The 22120-nt window shown below is 43.3% G+C and overlaps 1 protein-coding gene across 3 annotated transcripts in view; it reads left to right on the top strand.

Annotated features, from left to right (window-relative positions):
* TNFSF13B (tumor necrosis factor superfamily member 13b) overlaps window positions 1-22120 on the top strand; it is a 31261-nt gene that overhangs the window by 5658 nt on the left and 3483 nt on the right. For 2 of the 3 annotated variants that reach the window (XM_018056283.1, NM_001285702.1), the window contains 3 exon segments: window positions 12237-12293; window positions 20206-20318; window positions 20405-20555. In XM_018056283.1, coding sequence (XP_017911772.1) covers window positions 12237-12293; window positions 20206-20318; window positions 20405-20555 — 321 coding nt within the window. 3 annotated transcript variants of the gene reach the window in all.

Below are 22120 nucleotides of genomic sequence, written 5' to 3'. Positions count from 1 at the left end.
CTTTTCAGCCCATAAGTGTATTTGGAGATAGCCCTAATTAAAAAAAAAAAAACAAAACCCTGAAGTGACACAGCTTTGAAGATATTATGCATGAATGTTTCTTCACTGATGGAGTCACAGTGATCCATGTATTGAACCTGAACTTAATTGTGATTCTCTTCATAAGAACCTAAAGATAATCAGCTTGAGAGTCCATCAAGAAAGTGAATTCTTCCAAATGCGTTTCTACTCAACTCTAACAGTTCACTAATAAAATGAGATGACCTTTTGCTTTCTCCCTTGTTCAGTAGGGAATTTAAAAGTTATCGGAAACTCATGTGTTTCAGATTATGGAAAGACAAAAATATTTTTATTAATATTTATTATACTTGTCTCAATTTTAATAACAAAAATAGTGGTGAAAGCATGAGGATTTTAAAGAAAGTAAAAACAAGAGCAGAAAAAGAATTGCTCATATTTTATCTTGCAAATATTTCCTGTAAGATTCAGACCATTCTACTTTGTATTTCTCCATTTTTAAAATAAACTTTTTGAAGTTATTTTAGAATTACAGAAAACTCACAGCAACAGTGCAGTGAGTTCCCTTATGACCCCATCCAGTTCCCTCCGAAGTTAGCATCTTATGTTACCTTGGTGCCTCTGTCACAACATAGAGGCCAACACTGGGATTTAACTAAACTCCTGAAAGTGTTAGTTGCTCAGTCATGGCTGACTCTTTTGCAACCCCATGAACTGTAGCTCACCAGGCTCCTGTGTCCATGGGATTCTCCAGGCAAGAAAGCTGGAGTGGGTTGCCCTGCCCTCCTCCAGGGGATCTTTCCAATTCAGGGACTGCATCTGGGTCTCCTGCACTGTAAGCAGATTCTTTACTGTCTGAGCCAGCAGAGAAGCCCTGACTTTGAATTTCACCAGCTTTTCCCCTAATGTCTATGTATGTTCCAGGAGCCATCCAGGACACCACAATGCATTTGATATTTTTTTTAAATCAGAGTTTTGAATATAATAAATATGAGTGCGTGCGTGCCCAGTCGTGTCTGACTCTTTGCAACCCAGTGAAATGTAGCACACCAGGCTCCCCTGTCCATAGGGTTTTCCAGGTAAGCACACTGGAGTGGGTTGCCATTTCCTCCTCTAGGGGATCTTCTTGACCCAGGAATCAAGTCTGCATTTCCAACATTGGCACATGAATTCTTTACCACTGAGCCACCTCTACCTCCTTAATACACATAAATTAGTGCCTAATATGGTAACTTAAATATTTCCCTGGGGTAAACATTTCTATTGTTAAACATAACTGTACACGCTAAGTCACTTCAGTCATGTCCAACTCTTTGTGACCCCCCTGGACTGTAGCCCACCGGGCTCCTCTGTCCATGGGATTCTCCAGCAAGAATGCTGGTGTGGGTTGCCATTTCCTCCTCCAGGGGGTCCTCCTGACCGAACCCACATCTCTCGGCCTCCTGCGCTGGCAGGTGGTTTCTTTACCATTAGTGCCACCTGGGGAAACAGAAATATATCAATACTGGGTTGGTTTTTTTTTTGAGTCTTGAAATCCATAGTCCATTTCCCTTGCAAGAAAAGACGGGATGTCTGAGGGGTCTGTAGCATCCAGTCTTTGCTTTATCGACATTTCGGTCTCAGCTGTAACTTTCAAGGCTGTAAAAGGCGTGTTGCAAGTATGCAGTGTGTAACTCAACCATCCATTCTGTCCCCAAATGGGCCTGCAGCCTCTTACCCAGCAAGGGCGTGTGCTTTCCTAGAACAGAAACAGATGGTTGCTGTCATGGTGATCTTTGACCAGAGCCTTCCCTGTGTGTTATTTTTCTTGTCCCCTGCTTCAATAAGGAGAGACTTCTTTTCAGTGTTGCAAGAGCTGGCTTCTGTTCAATTTCCACAAAAGTATTTAAAATGCAAATAGTGACCTGATAACCACATCTCTGAACCCTGTTCTTATCAAGTTTAAAGTTTTGGGAAACTGAAGAGCCAGGAAGCAGATCAACCAGGGTAGCCAGAAGTGATATTGTATCTCTTCCAACCTTCCCTAACCTCAGAGGTTCCTAACACTGTGCTGGTTGTTGGGTATTGATCAGAGAACAAACAGATGAAAGTTTCCTGCCCATGGGATATCACATTGCAGTGAGGTGGGAAGCCACAGAAAATAGTCAATAAACATAATTGATGAGTAAATTATAATACTTGAAAATAGCAAATACATTGCAAAAGTGAACATTTTAGGGCGAGCTTAAGAGAACCAGCAGAGTTAAGGGTGAGGAAGGGCAAGGGGATGTGTCTCTATTTCAAATAAGAGAGGCCAGGGTAAGTCTTTCTATCTAATTCCCGAAAGCTCAATTGTTCTTTATACTTTTCAACATTAAAAAACTTCAGACATGCGTAGGTTTCCCATGTGGCATAGTGGTAAAGAATCCAATGCAGGGGACACAGGAGACTCAGGTTCAACTCCTGGGTTGGGAAGATTCTCTGGAGGAGGAAATAGCAACCCACTCCGGTATTCTTGCCTGGGAAATCCCATGGACAGAGGAGCCTGGTGGGCTATAGTCCGTGGCGTCACTCAGCACACATGAACACATAGGTATTTTAGAAATAAAGTCATAATGTTGAGGGATGCATTCTCATTAATAGTTCTGTAAAAATGGATGATATTCATTTTAATGGTTAATTGCACTTTTTATGGGTCAAGTCCTACTTACACCATCTGTGTTGGTCAGCTGCTCTTTTGTTGTGGTGGGATTTCCTTTTTAAAACATATCCGCATTTCTGAGGAGTTAGAGAAACAGACTTTTCTCAAAATAGAGGAAATGCTTACTGTGTAAAGCTCTGAGCTAGGCATTCCAGAACATAGAGAAAAGGGGAGAGATGAGTTCCATGTGAAAGCTCTGGGTTTGGCCCTGTGGACGCAGGATTATCATTTGCCCTATTAATAAACCCAGGAGATTGGCATCGCTGTCTGCACTTTAGATGAGCGAATTGAAGCCCAGACGTAGTCAGTCCCTCCTACCAGCAACCCACTATTGAGTTGGAGACTAAGCTAGTGTTGCTTGAGCAACTCAGGATTCACTAAGAGGACAACCGAGGAGTGAGAGGTGAGTGTGTGTGGCGAGAGTAAAGAAACAGGTTCGGGGCGTGTGAACCTTGGGGATCACTGTGGCGTCCAGGCGGAAATGTTCCCCAGGGACTTTAACGTGCAACAGCCAACTGCGCGATTTATTGCTACCTCTCTCCAGATAGTCAGCTGTGTTTCTGCTTCCGGTTTTACCTTCCTTGACTTCAGACCTGTTGGCACGTTGTGGCATGAAGCTAATGTTCTTCACTGTTAAGTTAGGTTGCCCAGTGCCTCCTGAGGATTCCTCTTTAATGAAGAGAAATATCCTAAAATAATACAAAGAAGTCATGATGAGAGAAAAAGCATATCCTGTGGAGATGATGACTCAATGGAAGAACTGGTGACTTTGACCATTTGCAAAATTAAACATGAAGATAGCGTTTTTTGTTTTTGCTATTTTATTCTTGGGGCTTCCCTGGTGGCTCAGTGGCGAAGAATCCACCTGTCAGTGCAGGCGATTAGATTTCGATTCCTGAGTCGGGAAGCTCCCCTGGAGAAGGCAATGGCAACTCACTCCAGTGTTCTTGCCTGGGAAATCCCATGGACAGTAGAGTCTGGAGGGCTACAGACCATGGGGTCACAAAAGAGTCAGACACGACTTGGCGACTAAACAACAGCAGTTTTATTCTTAGTGCTTAAGAGGCTATGCAGAGGGCTACCATCCGACATGCCCTGTGTTGCCTCAGGCATAGACCAAGAGTGGTGCATGACAATGTACAGCTAATCCAAGACTCTTTTTCTGCACATATACATGTAGACCACGTTCAGATATATTTCTTTACTTCTATCAGTTATATTTATTTCTACTGCATTTTATCAGCTTCACTCCAAGCCCTCCTAAAAGTCAGCACCACTTTCTTCCCTCCCCAGGGCCATTATGGTGCTGCCATCTTTCTGAATTCACCAGAATTGAGAGGCTGCTTCTATTATTATTTTTTAATTCTCCTTCAAACACATATACCCATTAGTCAGAAACTTTTAAATTTTTCTTGACAGTTTGTTTTGGTTGCTCCAGTTACGTAATTGCTTTTTAGACCAAATCGCCCACGTTACTATGTTTATTACCAGTCAACAGCTGAATCTTGACTCTCGTACTCCCTTTGTGGTAACTGATTCTACACATAGACACATGGGTGGTCTTTCTCAAGCACAAAATGTGTTAGGCAAGCCCCTCTCAAGATTAAAAATTCCTAAATTTTTTTTTTTCTGTTTTATACCAGGTCAAAACAAACTTCTCAATTTAGCTCTCCAGAAATTCTTTTAAAACTCTTTCAACTCATATTGTTTCCTAAGCTACAAATAAGTAACTTAACAAAATTTGCTGGCAAGGCAAGCTGCTTATCTGTGATAATCAAACTTTATAATCCTGTTCCCACTCTTCAAATTTTGTACTCCCACTCTGAGAGAAATGTTTATCCCCAAACCATGACTTCTTCGATTTCTTCATAATCTGTGTCCAGCATTAGGCCAATGTGCGCATCTTTAAGGGGTTTCTCCTAATTAAATTTTTACAGCCACTGATTATTTATTCAAAACTAACTCAAGCAAAGGGTTTCCTGTGTGGCACTAGTGTTTAAGAGCCCTCCCTCCTATCAATGCAGGAGACTAAGAGATGTGGGTTGGGGAGATTCCCTGGACAAGGAAATGGCAACCCAGTACTCTTGTCTGGAGAATCCCATGGACAGGGGAGCCTGGTGGACTCCTGGAGGGCTACCGTCCATAGGGCCACAAAGAGTTGGACACGACTGAAGTGACTTAGTATGAAAGCAGCTCAAAAAAATAAATCGAATTCCTACATTTGTCCTGACTTCCGTATGCTGAACGTTAGGCATCACTTTCAGAGTCCTCATTTTTAAAACATGCACAGTGTAATGTGTAAGAAGACCGAGGAGAGAAGAAAGAGAAAAGAAAATGAAGGATGGACATCTCATTCAGACTGAAGAGCTTGGAAGAAGTTTCTGGAGTGAGATGAGTGAGAACTGCGGGAGCAGGATATGGACCGAATACGGACAGTCATGGACAGAACATGTGCAGCGGGAAAAGTTCAGGGTGGGCTGCTTCTGGGACCACACACAATATGTAATACCTGCGTGCCTTATGGTAGTTTCTATTTGGTTTAGCTTTGTAGAAATAAGGTATAAGAAACTGATTCCGGTTTGAAAGGGCTTGATTCCAACACAGAATGCAGTACAACAGCTATTTGTTTGTTCTTTAATTGTTAAGTCATGTCCGACTCTTTGTAACCTCATGGACTGTAGCCCACCAGGCTCCTCTGTCCATGGGATTTCCCAGTTTTCCCAAGAATACGGCAGTGGGTTGCCATCTCCTATTGCAGGGGATCTTCCTGACTCAGGGATTGAACCTGCGTCTCCTGCACTGACAAGTGGAGTCTTTACCACTGAGTCATCAGATATCAGCAGTTCCATGAACTGTCAAGGCTCTTTTCCTGATTAAATGAAATTTGAATGTCATACTTTAAAAGCTGGCTTTCAACCTCAATCAGTCCAACCACTATTCCAATTATAAAGTTGGTTGGATTTTATTATATTAAATATTGAGCAATACTAAATGATTTCTGCCCTGAAAGTTCTTATTTTAGGAATTCTCTTTTGTAAACTAGTTTTGTTGTCAATATAATGTCTTGTTTTAGAAATATTTTTCACATGGTTTAATATTATGAGTGAATTTTCCTATGCTGTAAAACTGTACTTAAGATCAATCATTTGTGTTTCTCAGATCATTATGATATGTAATATATATACATAGATACACATGTACATATATATATATATTTAGAAATATGTGTCTCCCCATTGACAGGAAAAGTTTTTAAAGTATGCTGCTGCCTTGCTTAGTTAAAAAGAAGTTTAAAAGACAAATTTTCTCAAACTCTTATATAATTCCCCTCAATTGTAGCAGAGCGAAGATGTATAAAAGACGTTTGAAAACCAAATGCCATCAATTAATACTACAATTGTTATTATGTTTCTTATTTTAGACTATGCATCCTCAAAACTCTTGTGGTTGAATAAGCTATTGGGAGATTTAAAAAAAAAAAAACAATGCTGCCCTTTTTTGACCTACTTTTCGTGAGCAATAATCTATAGATCAGTCTAAGATCAGCTCTATGTTGAATTGGAAAGAAAGTCCTGAAAGACTTAACTGGAGATAAGTTGTTAATAGATACCATATGTCCTAAAAAGGGATTTCCCTGGTGGCTCAGACAGTAATGAATCTGCCTAAAAAGAAGAAGACCCATGTTTGATGCTTGGATTGGGAAGATCCCCTGGAGAAGGGAATGGGAAGAGTTAAAAGGTGAAGAGGTTAAGAGAACTGATGGGGTTGATGAAACCTGAGTGGCATCTAACAAGGACAGGATGGAAGGTCCTGTTCTTATTTCCAAGAATGTGTGTCCTTGAAAAGCCCTGTGACTTTCTCCAGAATGAGGAAAATTAATGAAGAGCACTAGCTTCAGTGAGTATAATTCAAACCCTGCTATTAAACTGTCATTTTAATGTCCCGTTTTCTTTTCTGAAGGTTTTTTGAAATAAAAATTTCTCTTTATTGTGTATTTTCTTCTAAAAGTTATATTTCTGCTACCATGCAATAAAATAGACCATTGGGTTTTTAAACAAAGATTTTTTAAATATATGGACCACAATGCTGCTTCTGTTTAATGTTTTGGGCTTTTTGGTCACAAGGCATATAGGATCTTAGTTCCCCAACCAGAATTGAACCTGTGCACCCTCTGCACTGTAAGGCAGAGTCCTAACCACTGGACAACCAGGGAAGTCCCCTGCTGCTGCTGCTGCTAAGTCACGTCAGTTGTGTCCAACTCTGTGTGACCCCATAGGCAGCAGCCCGCCAGGCTCCTTTGTCCCTGGGATTCTCCAGGCAAGAACACTGGAGTGGGTTGCCGTTTCCTTCTCCAATGCATGAAAGTGAAAAGTGAAAGTGAAGTCGCTCAGTCCAACTATTCTCAACCCCATGGATTGCAGCCCACCAGGCTCTTCTGTCCCTGGTATTCTCCAGGCAAGAGTACTGGAGTGGGTTGCTGTTTCCTTCTCCAATGCATGAAAGTGAAAAGTGAAAGTGAAGTCACTCAGTCGTGTCTGACTCTTCCTGACCCCAAGGACTGCAGCCTACCAGGATCTTCCATCCATGGGATTTTCCAGGCAAGAACACTGGAGTAGGGTGCCATTGCCTTCTCCAGGGAAGTCCCCTAGACCTTTGTTTTTCGATGTGTAGGCTGTGGCCAAGTTCTAGTTGGGCTCTGGAGATTAAAGTCCAGGTATTTCATATTAGTTTGGTAGTTTCCAGACATCCCTCATTAGGTAAACCCCTTTCGGTCTGCGGCGGGGCAAGTCTACTGCAGGCCTTTTATGGGAAAGGCCAAGGAGGGGGCTACTTGAAATGGTGTTCCTGTTCTGTTAAGGTCTTCATTTACTCGTGGCCTTGCTGGGTCTCCGTTGCTGAACGGGCTTTTCTCTGGCTGCCGCGAGTGGGGGCCACTCCCCTTGCCCTGCGTGGCCTTCTGGCGGCAGTGGCGTCTCCTGCTGTGGAGCGTGCGCGCCAGGGTGCTTGCGACTCAGTGGCTGTGGCGCGTGGGCTCAGTAGTTGCAATTCCCGGGCTCTGGAGCACGGGCTCAGTAGCCGTGGGGCAGGGGTTAGTTGCTCCGGGGCATGTAGGAGCCTCCCAGCTCAGGGAGCCAACCCGTGACTCCCGCATCCGCAGTGGACTCTTTACCACTGAGCCACCAGTGAAGCCCGGAAATCCTATTTCTAGTATTTCCTAGGTCTCTTTATCTGTTCCCTTGGCCTTCTTTCTCTCATAGTATCCTTCCATCGTGCTCCCAGATTATTTCGTTCAATACCATTAAGCACAATAATGCTCGTGCTACTGCTACTAATAGCCAAGACTGACTTTGCAATCATTTTGTCCCAGGTACACTACTAAGTGTTTCAGGAGCATCATCTCACTCAGTCTTAACAGTATGCATGTCCGTGGCAAAGGAGAGATGGAGAATTTGGAAATTTGACGTTGACTTGGGTCAACATCCTCTCCTTTTTCTGTGTGGAGGAAACATTAGTTTTGCATGCTCCAGTTGGCGCCTGCCTCCTCACAGAACTTACCGTGGTCCCACGTGTGTAGTCATGCCTTAAGAGGTGTTTGTTAGGAAAGTAGGTGTAATATGGCAGCTCTAGACACTGAGATGTCAAGACGTGTTCAGTCTTGAGATGCTCGGATGTTCTGTTGTCCCTTTCTTTCACGCCGTCCTCATTCCCAGCTATTCTGCCTGCTATGCTGCGTTTCCATCTTTGCTGTTGCAGAGGGTCTGCTGTAGGAACTGCAGTAATGAGTCACATTTCCCTGCTCCACAGACACTCCTGCCATTGTTTTCCAGCTTTTTAAAAGGAAAAAAAAATGGCACAAATGATCCTATTTACAAAACAGAAATTGAATCACAGATGTAGAAAACAAACTTACGGTTTTCAAGGGGGGGGTGTGGTGGAGTAAACTGGGAATTGCGGTTGACATATACACACTACTGTATATAAATAAGGGGCTTCCCGGTGGCTTGGGAAGATCCCCTGGAGAAGGAAATGGCAACCCACTCCAGTACTCTTGTCTGGAAAACTCCATGGGCGGAGGAGCCTGGTGGGCTACAGTCCATGGGGTCGCAAAGGGTCGGACATGACTGAGTGACTTCACTTTCACTTTTCTCTTTCTGGTGGCTCAGAGGGTAAGCAATCTCCTGCACTGCAGGAGATCTGGGGTCAATCTCTGGGTCACAAAGATCCCCTGGGAGAAGGGAATGGCTACAACTCCAGTATTCTTGCCTGGAGAATTTCAAGGACAGAGGAGCCTTGCGAGCTACAGTCCATGGGGTCACAAGAGTTGGGACACAGCTGAGTGCTGACATGTTCATATGTAAACACATAGCTAATAAGGACCACTGTATAGCACAGCGAACTCTATTCAATACTCTGTACTGGCCTATATGGGAAGAGAATCTCAAAAAGAGTGAAAAGTGAAAGTGTTAGTTGCTCAGTCGTGTCTGACTCTGTGTGACTCCATGGACTGCAGCCCGCCAGGCTTCTCTGTCCATGGGATTTTCCAGGCAAGAATCCTGGAGTGGGTTGCCATGCCCTCCTCCAGAGGATCTTCCTGACCCAAGGATTGAACCCAGGTCTCCAGCATTGCAGGCGGATTTGATAGCTTACGGTGAACAATGTTGGATTTGTGATCTCCGAAGAAGATTTGGCTTTGGGACCAGGGACCAGGCTTAATCACTCAAGAGATTTTGTGTAGCAGAATTTTATTAAAGTATAAAAAGGGAGAGGGAAAGCTTCTGACATAGACATCCGAAGGGGGATGGAGAGCGCCCCCCTCACTAGTGTTAGCAAGGGAGCTGTGTACTTTTTGAATTAGTTATTACAATAAATCAAAAAATGTATCAAGGTTGTAAAAATTTTAGCAGACCCACTCTCACAATTTACATTTTAAGGTAACAGGATTAGAACTTAACAATAGAAAGATCGTACCAGACCCTCTCCCATAATATACATTCTAAAATATCAGAATTAGTCAGAAGGTTTTCAGGAAGCAGAAACTGTCCTTAACCAGGATACACTGTTGTTATATAATCCCTAGTACAGAGTTTAAACTGAGTTGTGTAATCATCAGTTCCGGGCTTAAAGAAAAAAAAAAATGTTTTATGTGACTAAGACTAAGAAATGTAGAGGAAAAAAAAAACAAAACCAAAACAACAGTCTGTCATTTCCTCCTCCTTAAGAATTTCAGACCCTTATCTCCTCCTCAGGGACCCCCGACTTCTTATTGACCTGCCTAGGAATCGACTCTCAGATTCTTGACCATCTGAGCCACCAGGGAAGCATGTGTATAATGACTCACTTTGCTGTACACCCAAAACTAACAGAACATTGTATATCAACTGTACTCCAATAAAAAGAAATTTAAAAAAAAGAGCCGCAAGGTAGCCAAAGTGTTCTGCTCCTATCCAAACCATCAGATTAATATAAAAATGTGTTAGAAATAGCTCATGGTTAAAAAGGATTGCAGTTTTTAACATTACAGTTCTGCTTTTAACTACCAAAGAACATTTTCCGGTGGATTTTCTTATGTGATCACTGCCTTTAACAGCGTTCTTTTTAGGCCTGTGCATTTGCGTAGCTTCAGAATATCACATGATTATCACATCTGTTATTCCATGGTTTCCGCTAATGCTCTGTAGTGGGAGCTCTCCGCTGTGTTAGGCTCTTAAAATGTATACATTGTGAAGCATGTTTTCAAAGCATTACTTCAGCTCTGAGTAAGATGGGTGGTATAAAATAATCTAAACTAATATTCTCTTAATTTAAAATAGGCACACTTAGCAGTACTCTTGCCTGGAAAATTCCATGGATGGAGGAGGCTGGTAGGCTGCAGTCCATGGGGTCGCTAGGAGTTGGACACAACTGAGCGACTTCACTTTCACTTTTCGCTTTCATGCATTAGAGAAGGAAATGGCAACCCACTCCAGTGTTCTTGCCTGGAAAATCCCAGGGACAGGGGAGCCTGGTGGGCTGCCATCTTTGGGGTCGCACAGAGTCGGACACGACTGAAGTGACTTAGCAGCAGCAGCTCCATATTCCATGTTTTTCATAGATACTGCTGTGCTTTCTTTTTCCACAGACAGAGTACCTATTTTGCTTTTAACCTGAAGGCACTGTCTTCATTTAATAGAATAGCTATATATTATTTTGGGCTTTCCTGATAGCTCAGTTGGTAAAGCATCTCCTGCAATGCAGGAGACCCCAGTTTGATTCCTGTGTTAGGAAGATTCACTGGAGAAGGGATAGGCTCCCCACTCCCGTATTCTTGAGCTTCCCTGGTGGCTCAGCTGGTAAGGAATCCACCTGCAATGTGAGAGACCTGGGTTCGATCCCTGGGTTGGGAAGATCCCCTGGAGAAGGGAAAGGCTACGCACTCCAGTATTCTGGCCCGCAGAATTCCATGGGCTGTATAGTCCATGGAGTCGCAAAGAGTTGAATATGACTGCGTGCCTTTCATACTGCACATTCTTTGGTGCACTCTGGAACACTCTGTATGCAGTGTGCAGTGTGAACAGATGTGAGTGGAGGTGTCCCAGATGCTTTACTGGTAATGCAGCTGCCTAGAGAAGTCTTCTATTTTACCTTAAAAAGATGTCGCAGCTCTCCTTCTCTTTCTAGTCCCAAACATTTTACCAAAAGCCTGACTTTGGCTCCAGAGTGAAACAGGCATGATTAAATTCAGGCCCCGTCACTGTCTATCCCTGGGGACTGGACAAGTTGTTTACACTTTCCAAGATGTGATTTCCAGTATGTAATTCTTAGGATTTTTGTGAAGTTGCCTGGATTTATACTAGCTCAATAAATGTTAGCAATTATTTTTATTTTCAGTAATGTTAACAGTGGTATTTTCAGTACTAGTCAGTTATGATTTGATGTTAGGTTAAAAATATCATTTTAGAGTAATCTGATCATTTGGCTCGCACATTTGAGGGAACTGGACAACAAATGGCAGTAGCTCAGCCTTCTTTCTATTCAGGTGTTTGTTTCAGAAGAAGCTCAGCTAAACTGTTAGACGGTCTTCCCTGGTGGCTCAGAGGGTAAAGCATCTGCCTGCAATGCGGGAGACCCAGGTTTGATCCCTGGGTTGGGAAGATCCCCTGGAGAAGGAAATGGCCACCCACTCCAATACTCTTGCCTAGAAAATTCCATGGATGGAGGAGCCTGGTGGGCTACAGTCTATGGGGTCACAAAGAGTCGGACATGACTTCACGTGTTGGCAAAATAAAAAAAAAAAGTACTATATTTCAATAGCAGAGAGTTTTTCTAAAACTTGAATTTCAAGTATATACATATTGCATTTAAAGTACCAGTTATATTGAAATCTGTGGGCATATTTCCTAAAGGGATTTTAAGAACAGCATGTAGGCAGTGAGAAAGTATTGATAGGATTGACTAGGGGCCATTGGAAGAGTGGGCTTGTAGCTTTGTACTCTTGGTCGTCTTTGTTCCCTCACTATTTCTATTCATGTAACTAAAATGATATGTTTTTGCTTTTCAGTCACTCAAGACTGCTTGCAGTTGATTGCAGACAGTGACACGCCTACTATACGAAAAGGTAATCAAGCATTCGCAGGGACTTTTCCACTGAGAATCCAGTTCAGTCCAGTTACCTGCACATTTCATGCCCAAAAATTGTATTTGCACTCCACTTCAAATCAATGATCTGCCTCAAAACTTCTCATAATCAGATTTAAGAGAATAGATTCATTTAAAATAATCGGGGAATAAATATTTAGGCTCCTATAATAACCTAAGAAAGAGAATTACCTTTGGGACACTAATACTAAGAAATTCTAAATAATTAGCATGTGATAAAGCAAAATTGGGGCTTCCCAGGTATTCTTGCCTGGAGAATCCCATCGATGGAGGAGCCTGGTGGGCTATAGTCCACGGGGTCTCAAAGAGTCGGACACGACTGAGCGACTTCACTGTGCACTAAAGCAAAATTAATACTAAATCAAAGTCAGGTTTTAATTTAGAAATGATTTTGGCGTCTATAATGCCTCAAGGTCATCTTCAGAAATATTCATTTCCCTGTTATATTAAGTCATTGAATATTTTAATAGGATGAAGATAAAACAACATATAGACATTTATATTAATTATTTATCAATAAGTATATAATATGTACAAATAAATAACATTTTTGTGATAAACCTTCAGTGTGAAGTTATTACTTTATATTTTACATGTGCTGGTTAAAAACATACAATTTCCAGTTACAGTGTGGGCACCGGGGCTTAGCAGCGAATAATGCATATGTGAGTCCTCATTTTCACAGAATTTACCTTCTATGAGGGGAAAACAGAAAACAAGCAAATGAGCAAGGAAAATCTATCTTGCATCTGTATTTTTCACTGTGACTTTATCTTAAGTGCAACCACAATGCTAAAATACTTGAAGTTCTGTTATTGCTTATCGTTTGACATTTTCCGAAGTCCAATGTTTGCAATTTTTATTAGGTAGCAAATTGTCTCCTAAGAATTCAGATAGAGCCAGAAGAAGATTCGAAAGACCAATGAAAAATTATAACTTGGGAAAGTCTTGTTTTATACATTTGGCCAGAACCAAAAATACTGCTCGTCACCGTAAAGGATGTGGCTGCTCCTCCCCTGTGAAGCTTGCACTTCGCGGGGCCGTGGTCTTCCTGGTGCGGCGGCAGCTCCACGCTGACCCTCCCTGGAGGGTCCCGGGGCTTATCTGGACCCTTTGCTGTGTGATGAGTTGTGACTCCAGTAAATCTGGAATGTGTAAATAAATGGTAGTGTGTGTGGAGGTTTCTGCAGTACTGCTTGACTGCACCCTGGAAATCGTGGTATGCTGTGTTTTTCCTTTGTCATTTGTCTCAAGATATTGCTTCACTGGGGCTTCCCAGGTGGTTCTAGTAGTAAAGAACCTGCCTGCCAACGCGGGAGACGCAAGAAACGGTGGTTGGATCCCTGGGTGGGGAAGATCCCCTGGAGGAGGGCATGGCAACCCACTCCAGTATTCTAGCATGGAGAATCCCATGGACAGAGGAGCCTGGTGGGTTACAATCCATAGGGTTGCAAAGAGTTGGACATGACTGAAGCAAAGTCACTTAGCACACACGTTGCCGGGTTACACAAAGAATTATTTGCCTTAAAAATGCAATACTTATTTTGTTTTATATTCAACGTCAAGTATTATGGTAGGTAGAAACATATTTCCTCAAATGTGTCCACACCATAATCCCCGAAACCTGTAAGTTTATTACTTTATCTGGCAAAGGGACTTTGAAAATATGATTAAAATAAGGAATTTGGGCGTATTATCCTGGATGACTTGGGTGTTTCCAGGTGGCACTAGTGGTAAAGAATCCGCCTGCCAATGCAGGAGACCCAGATTCAATCCCTGGGTCAGGAAGACGCCCTGGAGAAAGGAATGGCCACCCACTCCAATATTCTTGCCTGGGAAAACTCACGACAGAGAAGCCTGGCGGGCTACAGTCCCTGGGGTCACAAAGAGTCAGACATGATTGAGGACAGCACACAGACATCCCCATCTAATCTCCCAGACCTGCGCCAACCGCACGCTCTAGGCTCGGGTGGCCCCAGGGTAAACACAGAGGCCCTTCTCGAGGGGGCTAGGGGTTCAGGGTCAGAGGAGGGGAAGTGGCAGTGAGAGCAGAACCCAGAGTGACGAGGCGGCCGCCTGTGAGGATGGGGGCCACGAGCCCAGGAGCGCAGGCCGACTGTAGGAGCTGGGGGAGCCGGGGCCAGACATTCCAGCAGCCAGAAGGAACACGGACCTGCCAGCAATCTGACTTTTGCCCAGTGAGACTTCTGGTGTTTGAAACGGGAGATGATAAATGTGTGTTGTTTTAAGCCACTGTGTGTGGTAATTTGATACAGCTGTAATAAGAAATTAATGACACCCCTCTGAATCAACTTTCCCTGACACATAATGGGCCTTTGAAAACTGCAGTTGCGCCAAGTGGTTGCTCTGCCTGAATTTTTCTTGCTTTAGTTATGTCTCTCGGGGTTCTAATTATGTATACACTGGTAATTATTTTTTGACTGTGCCGGGTCTTAACTGTGGCATGTGGGGCCTTCTGTCTTCGTTGCAGCCTGCGGGCTCAGCTGTGGCATGCGGGATCCAGTTCCCTGACTGGAGATTGAACCTGGGCCCCCTGCCTCGGGGGCAGGGTCTTAGCCAGTGGACCAGAGAGCGGTTCCTGTGCTGTTAATTCTTGACCTTTTTTTTTTTTTTTAAATTATTTCCTATTGTTCTACAACTTTTCTCAAATTCCTCATACTTTCTTTATTTCCCTTTCATTTTGCTTTGTGCAGAGTCTATGTTTCCCTTCCAAAGCTTTTATGCTCATCTAAGTGAGCTTTTTTCCCTCCTAATTTCCCAAATCCTCTTAGCTGACAGCTGACACTGTATTGCCTGTAGATTCCTGCGTGTATATGAGAGACTCGTCACCTTCCGTGAGTTGATTTCTTGCTGACTCTTTGTGAACTTTGCTGCCTCCCAGCCCTTGACCATTTTCTCGGCTTCTTCTCTTGACTTTGGCGCTCAGCTTCGGTGTGACCTCAGTCGCTTCCAGCCTGCCTTGGAGTTATTTTGGAGGATATAGACATCACTCTACATCAGGCAACAGACATCAGTCTATTTCTTGCACAGGGCTTACGGGAGGTGACAAAGGAGAGAGGCGATTCCCACGGTCAGGTTGATAGCAGCAGTCTCTTTCGGTTTTTCAGCATAATTATTTCATAGAGGCAGTGATGAGGTTTAATCTCACAGTAGAATTCGACAGTTGATAAGCCTCGTTTTACTGAAAAGATATTATTGTTGATTTCGGTTTCGGCTGTGCTGGGTCTTCACTGCCGTGTGCAGGCTTTCTCTAGCTGTGGCGAGGGGGGTCTGCCCTCCCGTTGCAGCGTGCAGCCTTTTCACTGTGGCGGCTTCTTGTTTCAGAGCGCGGGGTCCAGAGTGCAGGCTCCGTCGTCGTGGCACACGGGCCTGGTTGCCCCGCAGCATGTGGGATCTTCCTGGACCAGGGATCGAATCCGTGTCCCCTGCACTGACAGGCGGATTCTTAACCACTGGGCCGTCAGGGAAATCCTCCCTTCTTTCCAAAACATGTGCTTTTTCTTGGTTTGTTTCTCCAACTGTGTTCCCTGCTTTTTTTACACACTGCTTTTTTAAACTTTAAAAAAAATTCCTTCAAGGTGGATGTTTTTCAGACCTCTGACACAGTCCCCTTATCTTCATTCTTGTTTCTTTGCAGTCTTAAATCCTCCTGTGTTGTCACTTAACAGCCATGTGTGATGGCCTCGGTGTAGATCTCTAGTCCGGCAGACTTTGCTGAAATCCAAGCCTACTTACACCTCTGTCTTCCTGAGTGTCTTGGTGACATCTCAGCGTGAGCCTTTCCCCTGCATCGGGTCTTCCTCCTGTATTCCCTATTCCAGTAGGGATGCTGGTTCTTTAGTTGTTCAACCCAGAATCCTGGGTGTCATTCTTGGACTGCTTCCTTGAAGTCACTGCGTTCATCTCAAAACTTTATTGATGATTCCTCATATACGTAATTTGAACTGATCTGCTTCTCTTCATCTCCATTTCGCCTTCCTAGAACAGACCCCCGTCATCTCTCACCTGGGCTGGTTCCCTTTGCTCTTTGCTCACCGGGGAGCTCCTCAGCGGTGTTTCTAAAACCCAGACGGTGTCATTCTTCACTGCGCACAGCCCTGCTGGGCCTCCCATCGCCTTTCTGGCGGCTCAGCCTGCCTGGCTCTGCCGGTCTGGTTTGTTTCTGTGGATTTTCCTAGTCCTGCCTCAGCTGCAAAGCCAAATGCCTGAGGATTTCAATGCCAGACATGTGTGTCCAAGTAAAAACTAAATCCCTATTCCTTGACTTGGCTCACTTAATCTGTCTTCAAAAATATTATCAGTATCTTCTCCTTTAACACTATTTCCAGGAATTTTAAGATAATAAAATAGAAAATCAAGAGAAGTAGCCAAGTGTGATAGCTGTGATTGACAGCTGCTTTCTGGAGCATTTACGGTCAATTATTTAAGGAAGTAACACTGGAAGTATAAATAATTGGGAGGATGTTTCCTATTCATAAAATAGAATAAAAAACAAATATTAGCAAAGTAGATCTGATTTTCCTATAAAAATGTATTGTTCTAAAATGTATCTACAAGTCTTTCACATATATTAGAACAGGAAAGATCTACTCTCTTAAAAGCAGGCATTTTCAGAAATACATGTGAATTATTTTTATATTTGAATACTGTCATTTTAATTTAATTCACATGTTAATGTACACAGTAATTTGTTTTCAAAGACATTTAAATACATCAAATATTTAATGCTGAGTGGAGCTGGGAAGTTCACTTTATATACCAAAATAGTTTAGTATTTTAGCTGTTGAAAACAAAATTAAGCATTAATGCTCCTGGTATTTACCTTCACTGACTGAAATAAAACCCCACCATAAAAGAACTGTGGGTTGAGTTTATTCAGTTTCTTACTGAGCACTATAGCCCAGCCCCAGGAAACAGCCTCTCAGACAGCTCTGAGAAACTATTTCAAAGTAAGGCAGAAGCCTGGATTTATGTAATTTTTTTTTTCTGGGATAACAAAAGATTACTGCTAATCACAATGAAACAAAGAACAGACATCTCAGTTCAATGATTTTAGTGCTTTTCTATGTACGAAGAGGAGGTGCAAGAATCTGGGGTCATTGAAATCTTTCCTTTCCACATCCTTAAATATCTACTGTAAGAAGTGATTCCTACTAGCTTAGAGAAGCTTTCTGTAGAACAGGCATTTGGTGCACGCTTTCTTGTTAGCCTTTACCTATCCATGGTCTAACCAGCATGTAAAAAACACTAAGTAATTTTTAATACATAGAAACATATCGCGAATGCCTAAGTGTATAATCACTTTACCTTTTAATTGATCTTTTAGTGTATTTTCTTACATTTAAAATTCGCTTAGCAGCACGAATTGATGGAGTGCGCACTGCGTGCCTGGCTCCACTCTTGGCCGCTGGGTGTCCGGCTGTCACTGTGGGATGGTCATCGCCTCAGCCTCAGCGTCAGCAGCACGGATCTATGCGTGCTCAGCTGTGTCTGGCTCTTTATGGCCCGTGGACAGTAGCCCGCCAGGCTCCTCTGTCCGTGGAACCTTACAATCAAGAATACTGGAGTGGGCTGCCATTGCCTACACCAAGGGATCTTCCCAACCCAGGGATCAAACCTGCATCGCTCGTGTCTCCTGCAAGTGGATTCTTTACCGCTCATGCCACCTGGGTGGAGTGTAATCCGTGCGTGGGTGTGTGTGTGTGTGTGTGTGTGTGTGCGTGCACACGTGTGCTCTCATGTATGTGGGCAGGGTTGGGGGAGAAATATACACAGTACATAAAAACAAGTAGATGATTCTAACAAGAATATTTCCAGCAAGATAAGATGAAGTGCCAAAAATAAAAGAGAGAATAAGAATGTAAGCCTAATAAGGTCTTGTTTTTCTTTTTCCTCTGACAATATAATGGTGAGATTTGGTAAGAACTGGCTAACTTTATAGGTATAAGTATGGTGTAGAGAAATAGGGGATCAATGTAAAGTACTGTAAAAAAAATGTTGTAGTCAGTAAACATGTCTAGTCAGAATATGAGCATGCAGACTTAGAAATACGTGTTTCACGTCAAGAGTTCATATTACCTCCCTGATGGAGAGTGTTTCATTTCCCAGAGATTCAGTAACCAGGTGGTAAGAGGCTTTTAAAACATGGAATGCTAGTGACTAATCGCACAGTACAATGATTAGTATGTATTTAAAGACATATTTGCTGCAGTTGTTTTGGGGGTTAGGCATCATTTAAGGCCCTGAGGAAACAGCAGGGAACCAATCATGAACTGTCCCCAAGCTCAGAGAAGTTGGACTCTAAGATGTGTATGGTTTTGAAGGTGGACAAGAAGCCCTCTGTGCTCAGAGTGTCAAATAAAACGTGAAAATAGTTGCCTTCAGTCATCAGCTTGTATTTATAATTTTTAATAATAACAACCCTGATATTAATTCTTCCTCGCGTTTTCAGAACTCTACCTTAAAGAATGCTGTGGGCACGTGATCTCTAAACAGAATTTGAAGCTACAGCATTATAATCTTTTCCCCGAAATAATGTCGTATGAAAACAGGCAATGATGAGGTTACCTCTGTTCTGTGTAACCAGGGAGATCTTTATTGGTGGACTGTCGTTACCCAGGGTGGCACTGGAGGGTTTGCACCATAGGAAGGGGTTTCTCGGAGACCATCTCTGGCAACAGAAATTTGGGGGGATTGGGCTGCCCCCTGTGTGGGAACTGAGGAAAGGAAAGGTGAGCTGTAGAGGCCCCTCCCTGCTGCCTTCTCTCTCCTTTCTACCCCCACCCCCCAAAGAAGGGTAGAGGAAAATTTTTCTCCTCCCCAACAGACTCAAAGAGAAACTGAAAATCTCTTTCGGTGTGTTATTCAGAGACCTTTCTTTGGCCTCAAACGCTCCCATCCAGACTAGACATTATTATGAAAGTTGCTGAAATACAGAAGGGATCAAAACCCCAGACATGACATATGAAGCGCTTGCTTTCAACTTCCTGTATCTGATAGCTGGCCTGGGTGAGTATGTAAATGACGCTGAGAAACCGCCCGAAGATGGTCACTTTTTAAAAGATGAAATTCTCCTCTAAGTTTCAGACTTAGGTTAGTAACTAAGCATGCTATCAAAAGGTATGTGAGTCGGGTCCAGCTGCTCACCGCTCAAAAGCCAAAAACCAGGCCAGCTGGAAAGGAAAGTTTGCCTCATTTCAGATGCTGGCAACTTATGGGGGAGAGTGGTGGACAACTGTCCAAAGGCCGACTCCTCCCCCACCCCCTGCTTGTCAGCAGCGGGTGAGAGCTTTCATAGACAGAGTCAGGGGTGCGGGGAGGGGGCCACGTGCAGAAGCAGCACGGGCATCTCTGACAGTCATCCCCAGGGTGGTCGTCAGCCGTCTGACCAGCGTCATCTTGGTCGTTTTAGGTACAGTTAATCTTCAGTCCCAGGTGCACTGGTTTCATTTCTTTGTGGTCAATTCTCAGAACTGGGGCAGCTCGTGTCCTGGGTATGGTCTGGTCATCATTAGTTAACTCCTCCACCTGGGGTTTCAGTATCCATAAGACAGCTCACAGGATGTGGCTCAGAACGTGATCTGTAGCCCTCGAGAAGGAGCTGAGAGTCCTTGACGATGGCTAATGACTATTACTATCTAGTTTCCTTAGACTGTTCTCCTTTGTTGCAGCATTTCTCACTTCTCTGATTAAACTTATTCTTTGACGAAAGTTTTCCACGGAAAAAGGGCAGGCAGGGGACATGGTCCGGGGGCAGGGGTCATAGAGTCCTGCTCTGTTTCAAATGGAGGTGAAAAACTGCGTCTCTCAGGGTTTTTCTTTTCCTTTAAAAACCGTTCTCTTCCTTGTAGGAGCGTACACCTTTGTTCCTTGGCTTCTCAGCTTTAAAAGAGGAAGAGCCCTAGAAGAAAAAGAGAATAAAATTTTGGTCAAAGAGACAGGCTACTTCTTTATCTACGGTCAGGTAGGTCTGACCCTGAACCCACTGCCGCTGTCCAACGCCCCCGTTTTGTGCTGACTTCTGACAAAGTTCTTTGGTTTGTTCCTCAGGTTTTATACACCGATAACACCTTTGCCATGGGACACCTAATACAGAGGAAAAAAGTCCATGTCTTTGGGGACGAACTGAGTCTGGTGACTTTGTTTCGATGTATTCAAAACATGCCTGAAACACTACCCAATAATTCCTGTTACTCAGCTGGTAAATAATAGTTCTATATACATAGACAGAAAGACATACTGTGTGGTTTTTATGGTCTCAAATGATAAGTTAGTCTGTTTTGATAGAGACAGATGCAATCATTACTTTAGATTTTAATTATTAGCTAACTAGTTATTAGTAAGTTTATCGTTTTTATATACGTTTAGAAAGGGCAGTAGCTTCACAATGATCCACTCTAGAACAAGCTGTGTTTTCTTGGAGCTGTGGTAAGAGTGCTTGCATCATAAGAAAGTGATGACCTGTGTCAGGCACATCCATCCATGCTCCCTGCTTTAATCCTCCTTAAAAAAGGGAGGTGGGGACTGAGACACAGAGACGGAGCACACATGGTCTGGGGCTGCATGGCTGATTAACTCCAGAACTTGGTTTAAATCAGCCAGTGTGCCCTGAGTGGGAGTCATGGAATCTCACCTCTTCTTTACCTCCCTCCTGTGGAAGAAATGCCCTTTGGCCAGTTTTGAATGTCAGATCCAGGGGTACCGTTTCTCTTCTGGGGTCAGTGGACACCAGATGGATGAGGGTGGGATGCAAAAGGGTAGGAGTGAGCCTGCCTTTCAACTCAGGGCCAGAGGACCGGAGAGGAACGAGGACGTGCAGGCTGCCTTCATTTCAGGTCTGTCTGGGCTGTGATTGCCTTCAGTTGTTGTTGTTCAGCCGCTAAGTTGTGTCTCACTCTTTGGAACCCGTGGACTGCAGCGCGCCAGGTTCCCCTGTCCTTCGCTGATCTCCCAGAGTTCGCTCAAACTCATGTCCATTGAGTCAGTGATGCCATCCAACCATCTCAGCCAAACGAATTGCCATCAAAGCCTTCATTTTATTTGGGGGTAATTTCAAACTAATCAAGGCCAGTACTTGGAAAAAAAGTTGCCTTAAACACATTTATTGCTCTCTGGTGGTTTTGACAACTCCACTCACGACCCCAAGGAATGTCTTCCTTTCCAGACCGCGTGAATGACAGTGTGGAACGCAGAGTGGGGGTTGGCTGTGTGTTCTGAAGCTGTATATTCCAAAGGCACGTACTGACAAGTGCGCCAGGAATCAAGACAGAAAGGATAATAATGCAGATGCTTGCCATTCTGGACCCACAGCCATAAAGAGCTTTGACGGGGTGCTGAGGAAGTCTGCTTAGATTTGAATTCCCTAATTTTCACAGAGAACTGTTATCCTGCAGCCTGTGGTAACCAGTATTTCTTGTTGCAAAATACCTATAAATTGTGAGGTCACTTCAGCCTGTCGTTTACTTACATTAATTAGCACTTAGAGCTTTACAACACACTCCTTTATAAATTTTTCTGATCATCAGCTCCTCAAGGTTACTTCCTAGCCTTATTTTTTAAGATTAAATAACTTGACCTTAAAGATATATCTCAGTGCTGATAGCTTAGTATCATTTACAAAAAGTGTTCTCTAGGAAACTTCAGGTTTGCAGTTTTTATCTGTTCTAGAGAAACTCTGTTTTACAATCATTAAAAGCTACACATCGGTGTATAAAGTGTTTCCATAATAATCTGAAAAAAATTAAAGTGGTCCATTTGAAGAGCCCA

Source organism: Capra hircus, chromosome 12 (assembly GCF_001704415.2).
Source record: "Capra hircus breed San Clemente chromosome 12, ASM170441v1, whole genome shotgun sequence".
NCBI classification, from domain to species: Eukaryota; Metazoa; Chordata; class Mammalia; order Artiodactyla; family Bovidae; genus Capra; species Capra hircus.
This window is presented reverse-complemented; position numbering and strand designations above follow the sequence as displayed.